This window comes from Octodon degus, unplaced genomic scaffold, assembly GCF_000260255.1.
Source record: "Octodon degus isolate 3935 unplaced genomic scaffold, OctDeg1.0 scaffold00271, whole genome shotgun sequence".
Taxonomy (NCBI): Eukaryota; Metazoa; Chordata; class Mammalia; order Rodentia; family Octodontidae; genus Octodon; species Octodon degus.
In genome coordinates, this window is record NW_004524847.1 from 128,417 (window position 1) to 143,373 (window position 14,957).

The 14,957-nt window shown below is 47.1% G+C and overlaps 1 protein-coding gene across 1 annotated transcript in view; it reads left to right on the top strand.

Annotated features, from left to right (window-relative positions):
• The first annotated feature begins 694 nt into the window (after window positions 1–694).
• Hsd17b2 (hydroxysteroid 17-beta dehydrogenase 2) overlaps window positions 695–14,957 on the top strand; it is a 48,961-nt gene continuing 34,698 nt past the window's right edge. Inside the window, exon 1 of the mRNA XM_004646570.2 lies at window positions 695–1,229. Coding sequence (XP_004646627.1) covers window positions 968–1,229 — 262 coding nt within the window. The 5' untranslated portion in view covers window positions 695–967. The remainder of the gene's footprint in view (window positions 1,230–14,957) is intronic.

The following is a 14,957-nucleotide window of genomic DNA, read 5'->3' on the forward strand; positions in this document are numbered from 1 at the left end:
CAGAATCCTTATCATAAAGATATTGTCCTCAGAGGCTGGGGATCTAGCTCAGCAGCGCAAGTACCTGTCTGGAAAACCCAAGGTCCTGAGTTTGATCCTGGTAAAAAAAAAAAAAAAAAATCCACACAAGGATGTTGTACCCAAAGAGGTGGAGCAGGTTGACTGCTGGGTCCCAGTGCCCAGTTCAGAGCTTGGCACCAAAATCTCTCATTGGAGAGAATGAATGTCGTATCCCACCACAAGTAAGTGCTGATGGTATTGATTGGCTGTTTTCAGTTCCGTCTTCATTGCTGTCATCTCACCCTGGCTTATCTCTCCTCTGGCAAGACCAGGGGGCCTTTCATGTGCCAAGGAGTTTCTTCTTGGCAAATGTTCCCCCACCCCTGAGCTCAGCTGGCAGAAGCAGGAGTCTGACAGACAGGGACCAGATCAGGGGTGCTTGCTTCTTCCAGAATCTACCTTCCGACCCACTGATTGTTTGGGTTTGCACCTGCCCTCCCCCCCCCGCCCCACTCCACATAAAAAGAACTGAACACACACACACCCTGCAGGCTTCCAAAGGAGCGACTCAGCTCCCACAAACTGAAAGAGTTGTTAATCTCTGGCCAGTTCCAAGCCTATCAATCATTATCCAATTAGTCATTGCTCCAGAGGTGGAAGAGTCATTAAAATAGTCAAACGTGAGTGCTTATTTGTGGGCGAGTGTGTGTGTTGTGTGTGCAGGGGGGCGGAGGGGGAATGATCAGAAAGGAAATGCCCTGGTATTTATATTACAGTGCACATGGGTTTAAATTATCCCTGGGAATATGTGCAGTATGATTATAGTTAATCCGTGCTTATTCAAAGTGTGCCGGGGCTGATTTCCCCTCCCCCTTTTGCCTTCCCATTCATATAACCCAGGCTGCCTCCAGCTATCCCATTGGACTTGCTGGCCCTGAGCACATGAAGGTGCAGTGAGTCGTGGAGAATGAGCATGTTCTCCGAGGCAGCGTGGTTCTTCCTGGCTGTCACCGCAGCCCTAGGGAGCATAGTTCTCTGCAAACACAAGAGCCCAGGGCAGCTGGGGAGCCCAGTGTTATGGCTTGCCGGCCTCTTCGGAGGGGCTTACCTGCTCTTCCTGCCCTTCTTCTGGAGCTTGGTTCTCTTCTCCTTGTCCTGTCTCCTCATGTGTGTGTACTCAGCTGACCAAGAGTTGCTACCTGTGGATCAAAAGGCAGTCCTGGTGACAGGTAAGTGGACGGCTCGACCGTGTTCACTGAGGGGAGGATCTGAAACTCTCTCTGCCTTAGTGGGACTTGCTCACATTTGGCTTAAATGCAAAGCACTCAGCTTGGAGTGCATGGGGTAAGTGACGGCACGCATGCAAGCATTTCTCTCTGTGCTGCTTTGGTGTGGTGTCCTCGGGAGTTGCCCTGAAGGACCCGCGGTGAGGAAGGTGGATGCTTGGTATGCCTCGGCAATGAATGGTTCTGCTAGGTTTCCAGGAATATGTATTAGGCAAGGTTGTATTTCTTTACATGTTCTGTGGCACCTGGGAGTGTCCCAAAGATTTCTTTAGGCACAAAAGGAATTTCATTCTCTGATGAGTGTTTGGCAAGGTTCTAGACCTGGTCGTCTTCCCTAGCTGTGCAAGAAAGCCTGGTCATCTTCCCCAGGCTGCACCCCTGGGGACTCACCTGCGCCGGAGACGTAGCAGCTTCTCAGCCGCTGTCAGGAACCTTGTGTCCTGTCTGAACCTTTCCTCTTCAAGTACGTCATTTGACTGCTAATTCTTCTTAATTAGATCAGGTTGGCAGTGTGTCCAGAAATCTAGCTGCTCATTAGCAGAGCTGCCAGCTTTTTTTTTTTCTCTCTCTTTTTCTTCTTTTGTGTTTTATTCCACTGTAAGTGTGAGATCAAATTAAATTCTTTTGAGTTGTAGAACTGGTTCGTTGGGTCCTGAAGTTTGAACTCAGATAGGGCTTTAATTAGGATTATGCTGACTTCTCCTAACCCAGAAGAATCCTGGGAGATAAGGCAGGAGCATCAACTCTAGACCACTGGGAGGTAGTGCTCAGGCTGCGACCTGCTGGAGGTATCGGAGGAAGGGCAGTGGTTCTGACAGCTCCCTGGGAAACAGACTCCAAAGTGACTTTTCCTATTCCGCCTTTTACTTTAACCCAATCACAAAAAGGAAAGGAAAAGCAAGCTGGTGCTTGGTAGACCCTTGAAGTGCTATGGAAGGTGGGCTTCTTTACATTTAAGAAAAATGAAAGGAGACAATCAGTCAGTGTATTGCTTACCTCCAGGGGTGACTGGTAAGACCTGGAGTCCTGCATCTAGGAGGCTGGCTGGTCTTTCTCTTGTCAGTGGGATTCCGAGAGGGCCAGTGGGCTGGGGAAGGAGCAGAAACCATGGCTCTGGCCTGTATACAGAAAGCAGCAAGCACCCAAGGACTTGGGAATTTTTATCGAGTGCAATTTATGTTTTGCAATTTTCCAGCTGCCTCAAAGAAGGCAGAAAATTTAAGCATGGTAAACAAACAAAGGCAGAAAGCAATGCCGTGTTGATACTTATGGGCTCTCCTGGAGGGCCAAATATTTCTACAGGAATTAGAGTCAGGGTATGGTTCTTTGATGGCAAATAAATGAGAATGCTCATTTATTTAAGAGATACACTTTATTTATTTTTCCCCCCATAATTTTATTGATAAACAAATAGCAATGAGACAGTTTCAAATCAAATTGGTAGGACAGTTTCAATAATAACACACTGTATACATTCTTCCTAGTGGTTAATTGCTGTACAAGATGAGGACATGATACACTTTAAATTATTTATTATTTAAGGGGTAAACTTAGGTGAATCTCAGGGTAGCTGAGAAAATAGGAATGTGCGTGCCCTTATTTATCTCATCAACTTTCATTCTCCTTCGCTTTTACAGATGTAGGCATGCGTTCATGCTTACAAAGCGCACACGCATCTTAACAAGCCCAGGGCAGCCTTTGAAATTTTTCGCTGTGTTCAAAGTCCAGTAAGATAACTAAATTCATCAGACAACCCAAGTCCCATGACTAATCTCTAAATGGAATGTTCAGCAATTGAGAAATGTAGAACTAAGAAGAGCACATCTGTATTTGAGTGACTTTCCTCTGTATTTGAGTCACTTTCAAGGTCTTTGTCATTTCACTGTAGCCTTCCTGTTGAAGGATCAAGACCTTTGTACTAAGTGATGACAGTGGAAACGAATGCCATTATTCAGAACAAGATGCACTTCAAAAAATACAAAGCCACTGAATTAGGAATGAGCTTAGTTTCAAGCTGGCTTAGTTGTGAGCTGGTGTGCATTGTGGTGGGCAGTAGGTTGGGAAACATGACAGTGCGTGCCACAAGTTGTACGCGCCGTACCTTTGTCTGATAACTCATGCCTTGAGCATTCCCTCAAAGATCTAATATGGGGCTTGGAGAAGTGGCTCAGTGGCAGAGCCCTTGCTAGTATGCACAAGGCCCAGGGCTCAAGCAAAATGCCAAAATGCTCAAACAAAATTTTGCAAACAAAATGCCCTGGAATGTATAAAATTAATACTTACAAGCCGTTCGATACCAGTAGGTATTTTAAAAATCCTATTTGTTTATTTGATGCAGCGTCTTGCTAGCACTTCAGACTTGTAGTGATCCTCCTGTCTTAGATTCCCCAGTGCTGGGATCACAGGTATGTGCCACCATGCCTGGTTTCAGAGCCAGCACAGCATATGGTACTGGGGATAGAACTCAGATCCTTACACTTGCCAGGCAGGTGCTTAAAACACCGAGCTAAGTCCCCAGTCCCAACCATCTGATATCAGAAGGAACCTTTGGACTCAGCGATTATAGAAATGAGAATTGAGTCATCAGCTGAAGGGCATCAGCACCGACTGAGAGAAGGACTCAACTGTCTGTGGAGCAAAGACACCAGCAAATGTTATTGATGTCCCAGGGTTGGGGAGGGCTTGGCAAGGGGGCACCTCCTTCGGGATCAATATGTAACTTTCTAGAGGGAAAATGGGAAAGAATTCCAGGCTCATTGGTAACTATGATGCAGAGAGCTAGTACGCAAGGAAGTGTTTAGTGTCACATAAGTGTTCAATTTAAAACAGGATGCAAGGGAAGGTCGGTCCAGGAGGGGAAGTGCTGTAAGGGTAGGTCTTTATTGCATGCTCTAAATACAGAGTTGCGGGGGAGGGTGACCCCTTCTGGGAGTTATTAAATGGTCTCAGGGTCTAGTAGTTGAATACCCTTGGTGTCCTCTTGGATCTAGGCTTCTTTATATTTAACGTTACCTTAAAAAGGGATATACATCGTCGAAGAGACTAAGAGCATTATGCTCACAGCATCACATATATTTTACACATGATGATCATGAGATCATCACGGTTCTCATGGTGTGCATTCTGTGACAAGGACACTGTCCAGTCTCTGACCTACTCAGTTAGTAGCACTTGGATTCAACCCAGATCAGATTTACCCACCACCAAAGCCGTCCTTTTACCCACCAACATTCACAGTGTCATAGCCATAGTCAGTTTCAGACCACAAAGATTACTGGGACATAAAATATGTCCAACCAAGTGGCAAGCCAACACTGAACACCCACGATGTGCCCTCCAGGGCCTCATCTGGGCTTTGACGAGCGCTTGGGAGCAGGAGCTGCACAGGAGGATGAGGAAGTGAGGCTGCTGTGGACAGGGAGGGTGAGGCCTTGCAAGGTGTCTGAGGCTAAGTCTGGCTTCAGAGCTGCGTTTGGGGGCCATAAGGGTGGTTCCAGGGAAACAACATTGGAAAAGGGAAGGATGGAAGTCGCTTTTTGGTTTTGGAGATAGAAACTGGAGGAGCAAACTGCAAGGGCAGAAGGGGAGGATGTAGAAAGAATTTATTGATTTTATTGATTTTTTTTTTTCTTTTCTGAGACAAGTTCTCTCTGTGTCATTCAGGCTGACCTTGAACTCACAGCGATCTTCCTGCCTCAGCCTCACAGGTGCTGGGATTACAGTTGTGTGCCACCGCGCCCAGCTATAATGAATTTAGTTTGTCATGTACCAGTAGTAGCTACTCACAATAAACATAATCATTATGTATAACAAACATACATTAACAAAAAGGGCTAATTGGGCCAATATTTGGGCATTGATGTGTCTTTAGGGAGCCTGTCACCCAGTTACTATTATATTGTTATTATTATTACTATTATTATTATTGCTTTGGAAGTGTTGGGGACTTGAAGCCAGGGTCTCACACAGGCCAGGCAGGTGCTGTACCACTGAGCTATACCCATCCCCACTCTCCATCCTGCAGTTTACATTTTACATTAACCCTTTGTGGGGAAAGTAACTTTGTAAAAGTCTGCATGTGCTTGTATCAGGCACAGCAGATGCAGGCTTGGCCGGGGTATCATCTCGCAGGATGAACATTTGCCTAGCTGTACTGGAAGCTTCCTGAAGACAGGGACCAAATATCTTCTCTGGCCATGTGCCCCGTTTCAGTCTTGGAGCTCATTAGGTCTAATACCTTGAGCAGGAAAAAGTGAATCCCACCAGTGACTCGATCTCCTTTTTGTGGTCACTGGTTGGACACAATAGGCTTGTCCCAATTTGTCCCATTGCTTAAGTACTTATCTCTGCTGCCCCTGCTGGGGTCACCTGTATGCAAAGGGCAGTGGGACACGGGGAGCCTTGGGAGGTCCCATTATTCTGCAGTGACTCAATTGCTGGCTTGAGCCAGAAAAGCCTTTGTATTGGCTTGGTTCTGAGCGTGCTCCCGCTTACCTCACCCGAGGCGGGGCCTGCACATCCTTGTCCCCGCCATGCTGCTGAAGCTGCCCTCCAAGGTCACCAGTGTCTTTCCACCTGCCAGAGCATGGCTTCTACTCCCGTGCTACCTGCCGTGTTTTCCTTCATGGCAAGGTCTCTGTCGTCTTCCCGAGTACTGCCTGTCTCTGCTTCTCACCCTTATTTCTTCCTTGCCTCTTCCAGATCCTTCCGACTCTCTCCAGGAATCTCCAGGGCTCTGTCCTTGCCCTCTTCTGCTTCTTCTTCTATGGAGCAACCTCTTCTCTCCTACTTCTTTTCCTTCCCTTAACTTCTCTGGTTTCCACCTCTTCCCCAATTCTGTCTGTCATACTACTCCAGCTCCTTCTTTTTTTCTTTAATGTCTGCCACTTGGTATAGCTCTTCCTGCATTTCACTATGTGTGTGTGTGTGTGTGTGTGTGTGTGTGTGTGTGTGTACACGCACGTGCGTGCACACACGTGCATGCACATGCATGGCATACTGGTGATTGAGCCCCAGGCTGTGCACGTGGTGAGCCCACACTCTACTGCTCAGCTGTATCCCAGCACCAACTTCACTTTCGATAGTTTCCTCCTCTCTGCACCCTCCTCTGCCCGCCCTTGTGGCTGGCACTCCCTTGGCGCACTCCCCATACCCTGCATCCTCCTGTTGGCTCCATGTGTGCTTCTTGAACTCTGTGGTCAGAATCTCACTTGCATGTGCACCTCCTGCCACCATCTGTGTTCTGGCAGTGATGCTCACATCTCTCTTGCCCAGATTGTGCTCTGGACGCATACCCACAGCTTCCTAAAAGCTGACCCCGGAAGGTCCCCAGGCTTTCATATCCTGAGCCACACTCAGACACATCCTGGATGCTGCTGTGGTCGGCAGTCTCTACCCCCTAAAAGGCTTTCCCACCACTCCTAAACTATGAAGCTGATCACTCCACACTCCCCTATTTTAAAATCCTTCTACTGTCCCCCATCCTCTGCACACTCCGAATGTCTTGTGGGCCATGGCAGCATACAATGCCATTCAATTCACAGATATTTCTTCTATGCTCTCCCATTCCCAGGAAAGTTCAGGATGCCCATTAGCTATTCACAAGTCCGAATACTGTGCTGACAAACTGACAACTCTTACTCTGCTTAGGACAGACCTAGAGTTACCTAGGAGGTCACCTGCAGACTGAGAACAGTGTCTGCTTCAAACAAGTTCTAAAAAAAAGGAAGAAGAAGAGAAGAGAAAAAAGCAAAAAGAGCATCCTCATTTGCCTATTGCCCCACAGATTTGAGAATCCCTTTTTCATGGTCCTCGATATGAACATTTTCCAGATGCTGCTGCTCTCAATTTTGGTGCTCAATGCTGGGCCCCTGGGGTTGGAAATCAGCAGAGCATGGAAATCAGTTGGACTGTGGGGTGTTGATAAATCCATGCTAGGATGTGGCGTAACTGGAAACTTCCAGACAAGATCAGTAAAACTGGCTGCATGGGTAGATGGCTCAGCTGGTTCCATTATGGGAGCTCTGGGCTCTTGAGTAACCCGCTTCACTTCTTTGAATTTAACTTTTCTCATGTTTATAATGGAAATCATGATCACTACCTCTTCGAAAGCTTAAGCAGTACGGTGAACAGATCTTCCTGCGTGATGCATAGAGATGATTCATAGGATGGTCGCAATCTTTCCCTTTCCCTGTCCTCTCCAGTCCGGCCATCTCCTTGGCCTCCTGCGGTCCTGCCCCCTTGCTCCCCTGTATTCTGACCACTCCTTACGTGCCAAGCTCCCTTTTGGAAGTTAACTTGCTTCTCTGGGACTCGGAAGAACCTGGATTTTTCTTTATGCAGGCTTTTCATCAGTGTGGATGGTGCTTTGCAAATGTCTGCACTCTTAGCTCTGTGCTGTCTCCCTTCAGCCTTTGTCCTCTTACACCATAGTCTCATTTGAGAGCTTCCTATGTGACCACTGCAGCCTCTTGAGTTCTCTTCTCTGATTCCTTTTAGTCCTGATTCTTTACTCTGAGTTGTTCTTTCAATTCTTCCCCTACGGGGTGTGTGTGTGTGTGTGGGGGGGGGTCACTGTGGAGACCTTTGCTTATGCCAAATGTTGAGCTACTACCTTTCCTCTTGGATCTCTAATCCTCTCTGGGAGTGGATACTCCTTCCTTGCTGGGGCAGGAGTGCTCAGTGGGAGCAAGATATGCAGGTGAGGGGCTGGCCCGATAGCTCGACAGACTAAAGCACCTGCTTAGGCAGAACACAGCAATTGGGGTTCGATCCCTGGTGTACCATGCAAGCTCTGCCCCTGGGATGTACTGAGATGGTGAATGAGACTGTGTGTGGTGGCACGCACCTGTAATCCCAGCACTTGGGAGACTGAAAACAGGAGGATCACTGGGAGTCTAATCTGTGTAGTGAGACCCCGTAGGTCTTGATATATACATGTTGGATTATAAGTGGAATAAATTATTCTTAGGGTTAGGGTTAGGGTTAGGGTTAGGGGTTAGAGTTAGGGTTAGGGTTAGGGTTAGGGTTAGGGTTAGATTAAAAAAAAAGACATGCAGGTGATCTGAGCTGGGCTGTGGTTACAGCTCATAGTTAAGCTTTCAATGACCATTTTCTGGTTGCCTACTGTGAGCATCTGCTGTACAGTAGGAAGTAGAGTCAGATAAAGCCCCCACCCTCATGCAGTATAGTTCTGATAGAGGAAGACATAACACAGACCAGTGAACAGGTTGGATGGTCTTAGTGCCACAAGCCCTCGCAGCAAGGACAGTGGAGTCATCCAAGGCTTCTATGCATCAGACATGGCAATAGTATTTTCTTCCTTTCATGTGGCTCTCACGTGAAAGGACCTGGAAAATATAACTGTTGCATAGGAGGGTTTAAACAATAATTGTGGTTAGTAGTGTGGAAAGGGAAGGATAATTTCACCTGTATTTGTTGGCGTTCGGTGCCAGGTAGTGGGTTTATGGTAGTAAACAACATGCACTCATTGCATTTAATGAGTTTAGATGGGGAAGAGAGAGAGAGACAGGAAACCAGGGCATCATGGGTCAGCACAGCATGAGTTCTGAGAAGTGGAAGAAGTGAGAAGGCAAGACCCCTGGGAAGCTGGCAGAAGTCAAGCACTGGGAGGGCAGGCAGGCAGCTGGATGACCCCATGGGGTCATGGTAGAAGCGGTGTAGGAGTTGGTGGCTCATTAGATTAGGCAGAGGCCAGAAGAGACCCACTGGAATTTCCTTTGTAACCCTCGTCGCTATCCCTTTTGGAATCAGTATTCTTCTTTGAGCTGCCTGGCCTGGTAGATAAGATGTAGCTCAGAAGAAGAGGCCATATGTCCACACTGCAAAGACTATGTCTACACAGGCTTGAGAAAGGAACACATCAAGAAAAGAGCATAGGTGGCCTGGAGGAGTGTAGGTCAGCAGTGGAGGGCCCTGGGTTCAATCCTGAACACACACAAAAGATAATGATTCTTTCCTTTTTACTAAGAAACTGGGGGAGGGCTGGAGAGATGGCTCAGTTATCTAAGGAAGAGAGTGGCAGATGAGATCCGATCTGGAGGAGACAGTGAACAGGATGAGAAGATGCCTCTGGATTTCATGCCTTGGGGTAGTGAGTAAGGAGAATTACTTAAGCAGAAGGAACTGGAAGGAGCTCAACATGAAGTCAGTGGGTAGATGATGTGAGTGGTCAGTGCTGAGATCCTGAGAGCTCTGGCAGAAACGGGAGGAAGCAAATGGGAAATTTGCTATAGACACAGTGAGATTAAAGGAATTTGGGGGAGGGGAGGGACTTGGGGAGTAATTTGGGAGCTCTCCAAGAAGGACTCAATTGAAGACATTGATAGTGCAAGGATGGCTGTGATGATGGATGAAGCAGGAAATAAAGAAAAAGTAGAAGGCGGTGTGAGCTTAACTTTTCTCCTATTTGTTTTATGGTGCAAATATATTGGGCAAAAAGTGATTAGCTTGTGCAAAGGCTCTTCAGTCATTTGTAGTGCCAGCTGTGGTTACAGGTTGGCATTAGGATCAAATGAAATTGGGAATGCCAAGTGCAGAGTGCTGGGCCTGGCTGCATGGTACACAACACGGGTTGTTACTTATGTGGAGATCAGATGAGGCAGAAGATAATAAAGCAACCAGCAGTGAATCGTTACAGAAATGATGGCAGCTATTTTCCGGTCTGGGACACATTCTTTCATGCTGAGTCCTTATCTCTGTCTCTGCCATGTTCTGTTAGAATTTTCTTATTCATACCTCGTTCATCCCCTTTAGCAACATTCTTTGGGAGTAAATATTTGTTTCCTGTCCTCTTCTCCCCTGAGCTCTGGTTCTTGGCTGAGGGCAGTTGGGCTCTTCAGGGGACCATTTGGTAATGTCTGGAGCTGATACTGGTTGTCACAACTGGGAGGCACGGGGCCAAGCCATGTATCTACAGTAGAGCCGAGATGCTTCCTCAAGGTCCTACAATGCCCCCACCCAAAGAACTGCCTGACTTCACCATCTAATACCTCTGAAGTTGTAGCTCACTGGCCTACAGTATGACCTCTCTAGACCAGGGACCACACCATTCAGATGGATCATGGTATGCTCAAGTGGCAAGAACAATGCAAACAACTTGTTATCTATCTAGAGTAGAGAGAAATTCTCCATCTAGATGCATCCCAAGGACAGGGGTTTGCTGCTTGACTCCCTCCTTCAGCTCAAGGTCACCTGGCCTCAGGTGTGTGCCTGGGCCTTGGTGTTCTTGGGAAGCCCCATACCAGGTGATGCTGCCGTGTAGCCCACATTGAGAATAAACTATAGCTCAAAACCTTAGAGTATGCAAAATGCCTCTCTCTGACATCAGCTGAACCCAGTGCTTTTGGATATCTCAGATGTTAGAGGTTGAGCTCTTGATCTGAGAGTCTCTCTTAGCTAGTCTTGCTCAGGGTCCCTGCCTTGTGGGCCACACTACCCACTGCTCTGTAAAGATCAGAATAGCAAGAGTTACCTCTTCAGTCATCCCCTGTGCTGAGACCTACTTCAGAGGGCACCTCTCTATATCTTCTGCTTTCCACCTGCATCACTTTTGCCCTTGTAGAATCTGCCCTCGTGGCTAGGGTGTTCTTCTGTAGCTTATGACCTTCCATGGTTTTCCACTGTAGAGAATAAAATCTCCAAATTTCTGCCCCTGACTGTTTGTCATCTTAGTCTAAATCAAGGTCTCTCAATGTTGGCACTATTGACAGTTGGGGCTTGAAAAGTCATCACCGCTGGGCAGTTCTGTGCATCGGGGGACTTTTAGTAGCCTCCTCAGCCTCTGCCACTGGGTGCCAGGAGCTCCCCGCTGCCAAGTGGTGATGGCCTCAGAGGTGTCCAGTAATGCTCAGGGTCCCTATGTCCCTGAGAAGTTCTGGCTTGATTGATTGATTTTTTAATTTTTATTTTTGGAATGCAAAATCAAACTCAGGACCCCATACTTGCCATGCAGGCGCCTTGTGGCCAAGATATATCTGTAGCCAGTCCTGGCTTAATTTAAATATGACCTCCTTTATCTCCAGGCTTTCAGCCTCCAGATGTTTATCTTAGTCTACATAATCTATTCCATAGAACTTTCCTAATGTGGAACATATATATCGTTATCTACTAAGCATACGTGCCCACCCCTCTGGGCACCTTGGCCATTTCACTCCACTGTCTAATACCAGCCTGGGCCATGGCCCGGCGCATGCAGTGGTACTCAGAGGCATAGCGGACAAAGTTGGGTATGTGTAAAGAAGTGCTGCTGCGCATACAGTGCCCTTCCCTGCTGTGACAGCGGCGATCTAGCACAGCGGATAGAGCACACGCTTTGGGATCACTGAGTTTGTTCTAGCCTCATCGCTCTCTGTCTCCTAGGAGTGTGACCAGGGACAGCCTCAATGCATCAGCCTTCGTTACTCATCAACACAGTGCAGATACGGCCCTGGAGAGTGTGACCATCTGGGTCATCTTCCCAGCTTGCTCCCAGCCCCTGAAAGGTTGGGGTTCTGGCCCAGAACTCCATCAGGGCTCTCCACTCCTGAGGACAGGCTCTCCTGTTTCCTAGTGCCTCAGAAAATGACTTGGTGCATTGTGAGTGGGGGTAGCCACACCAATTAGTGACATAACTGTGGGATATTCACTGAGACAGTTCTCAGGGGGTCTGGTCCCTGGGAAAGCAACCAATCCAGGCCCTTCCATGGTGGACTGCGGGGCCAGGGAGGCCATACTCTCCTTTTTATTTATGTGGGCATCTGGCTGCTTGGATCCTCTTACCTCCCTTTCTGTTCCCTTTTTCTGCCCCACCCTTTGCAAATAAAGAACATAATGGAGGTATTGTCTGATTGCTTCTAGACCCTGAGAATTCAGGGTAAACAGTAATCTTCAGCTTTCCTCCCTGACCAGATGAAGGGCACCCTCATGCATACAGGCTGGTGGTTGGGAGGGGTTCTCAGGCATAGAATTGTGAACAAGTTCCAGCTTAGAGGACTTTGTAGACTGTGGCCTGCTGAGGAGTCTCACGCGTCTCCCCTGGCTGTTCCATTCCAGCCCCACTGGCAAAAGTGGGGTCTCAATCAAGGTCTTGCCCATCTCTGTTCGTGTGCTCCAAGTTCACAGCCCAGGAGAAGCCTACCCCTTTCCTTCAGCTGGGGCAGAGTTGGCACCTTGACCCAAGATAACCTGTAGTAGGGAAGCGTTAGCCCTGCATTCATCTCCTGGGGACACTAATAAAGTACAGGTTGAGTTCCTTATCCAAAGTACTTGCACTACAGGGGTTTAAAGTTTTTGAATACTTGTGGTCCATAATGAGGTATCTTGGGGGAGGGAACTAAGTCTAAATATGAAACAGTTTAGTTTTCATGTACACCAGACACATATAAACTGAAGGTAGTTTTGTCCGGCTGTGAGTCTTGGGCCAGCATTCTTCCTGCTAGCTGTCATGCAAGGTCAAGGGAGGGATTTTCCACATGTAGCATCCCGTCAGCACTCAAAAAGTTTCAGATTTTGGTGTCATGTGAATTTCAGATTTTCAGGTCAGGGATGTTCCACTTGTACCCCAACCTGGAAGCCCTAAGTTTGCAGCGATTTGCACAGTCACAGTGCTGGTGTGGGCCAACTGCTGGGTGGGCCGCGGCCCGAGGTTAGGTGTGGAGCCTGCCTTACCTCTTCCACTTTCTGGTTGCCCAGGTGATGTGGTCCTGGACCATGCCCACATTTCCCCAGTCTTAGACTTTGTATTCATATAACTGTCTTCCCTCTGTGTCTGGGTTCATAGTTCTCTTTTCTAAGCCAAACTGGATCAAGGACCCACTCTTCTCCGGGATTGTTTTAACTAATTGGAATGGCAACAACCCTATTGCTCACGAAAGACCTATTCCAAGATACTGGGGCAAAGATTTCAACATATCTTTTTTATAAATAATTTTATGGGGAAACAAATTGCAATGAGACAGTTTCAGAACAAATTAGTAGGACAGTTTCAATAATTAATACATTGCATATTGTTGTCTTAGTGGTTATTCATTGTACAAGATGCAGACCTGATATCTTGTCTCAAACACTATTAGAACAAATCTATCTACTCATTGAATTAAGAGAAAGTAGCTATATATCTATCTACTATTTTGAATATACAGATACAAAATCATCATTCATTTTTATCCCCTTTTTTGCTTAGTTTTTTCAGAGATGGATATTCTATTGTCATTTAAATATTGTAGGTTCATGGATTCGGCAAAATATTCCAATGTAGTCCATAGTCCATAATAGTAGTGGGCTTTCCATAGCACAGGCAATGTCAGAATCAATATATCTTTTTTGAAAGATGCTGTTTAACTCATGACATTCCCCCAAAACTGAGCAGTCTTTTGACCAGAAAAAAAAGGGTGGTGGGCTCTGAGCAACTGTGTTGACTATGGGAAGGCCCACACTGCATCCACTCTCCCTTGCTATTTTCTCCTCCCTGCCCTCTGTCCTTGAGGCTGACCTCTGCCAAAGGGGAACAGGCTGGAGGCTAGAGGAAGGCAATGAAAGAAGTCAAGGTATTTTTACCCCCAGTCTCTTCCTGCAAACTCACTGTGTGTTCTGTGTTCTATATCTGAAGGTCATCTGAAATACTTCTGGACTTCAGGAACTAATTTTATCTCTTGTCCTTTTTGATATGGCAAAGTAAATCCTAACCTGTACTCCCCAGAAGGAAGATATCAACTGCCTTTGACCCCTCCTGTGCTCCAATTTCATCTTACCCGAGTGTCTTCACTATGGTGATCATGAGTGGGGCAGTAGCAAACCCAACAGATGTTCACACCATGTCCAGGGCATGTCAGTCCCAGTGCTGTTTCCTGTAAATGTCTTGCTAAAGCTGGGTCGATGGACCATGGTCATGATTTTTGGGTCTCAGTGTTCCTTTGGCTCTGCAACTACTCATAATCCACTCACTAAAGATGCTTTCAGAGAAATTCTTTTAAGATTTTATTAATACATATTTGCAGTTTATGCATTTTATAGTCCCCTTGGGGAGTTGGTACATATACATAATACAGCCTGATACAGCTTGTTCCCTTTTGTAATCCCCTTCCCTCCCTTATCTCCTCGTCTCCGCTGCTTTGCCTTTCTCCCTTTCCATTCTTTCAGGATGAAGCAAAGTACAAACTAGATAAAAAATAAAGCAAGGGTAGAATGAGACAAGGGGATGGCATTCTTGCAGAGGGGAAGGGATTCAGGAAGCCAAACGCAAGGAGGGACAAGAGGCGATGGGGAAATAGGTAGCAAGAAGACACGCTGGGTCAAAATCCTAATAACCTCAAGGGAGGTGGACATTACATGCTGTAAGCATGCACTAGATTAGTCATACCAAGTGCAAGGTTGGGCTGGGTGTGGGTGCAGAAGTCAGCAGAGGGAGCCCAGAAAGCCTGCATGCACTGGACACTCTTGAGAAGAGCAGCCTGACCTGCAGGGAAAGAAGAGAACACACACAGCGTTCAAGACTGGGAGGATTAGGAGGCGCCACACGGTCCCATCACCCCCCAGTTAAACGTGCGCCCATGGATAGCCTGTCCTATTCTGAAAGGGCCACTTAATCTGTTGTGCTTCCCCAAAGTTGAGCCGCAGTGGAAAGTTACAGATATGTTTCTTTCTATCCTCACCCCTACTTCACCTGTCTGAGGT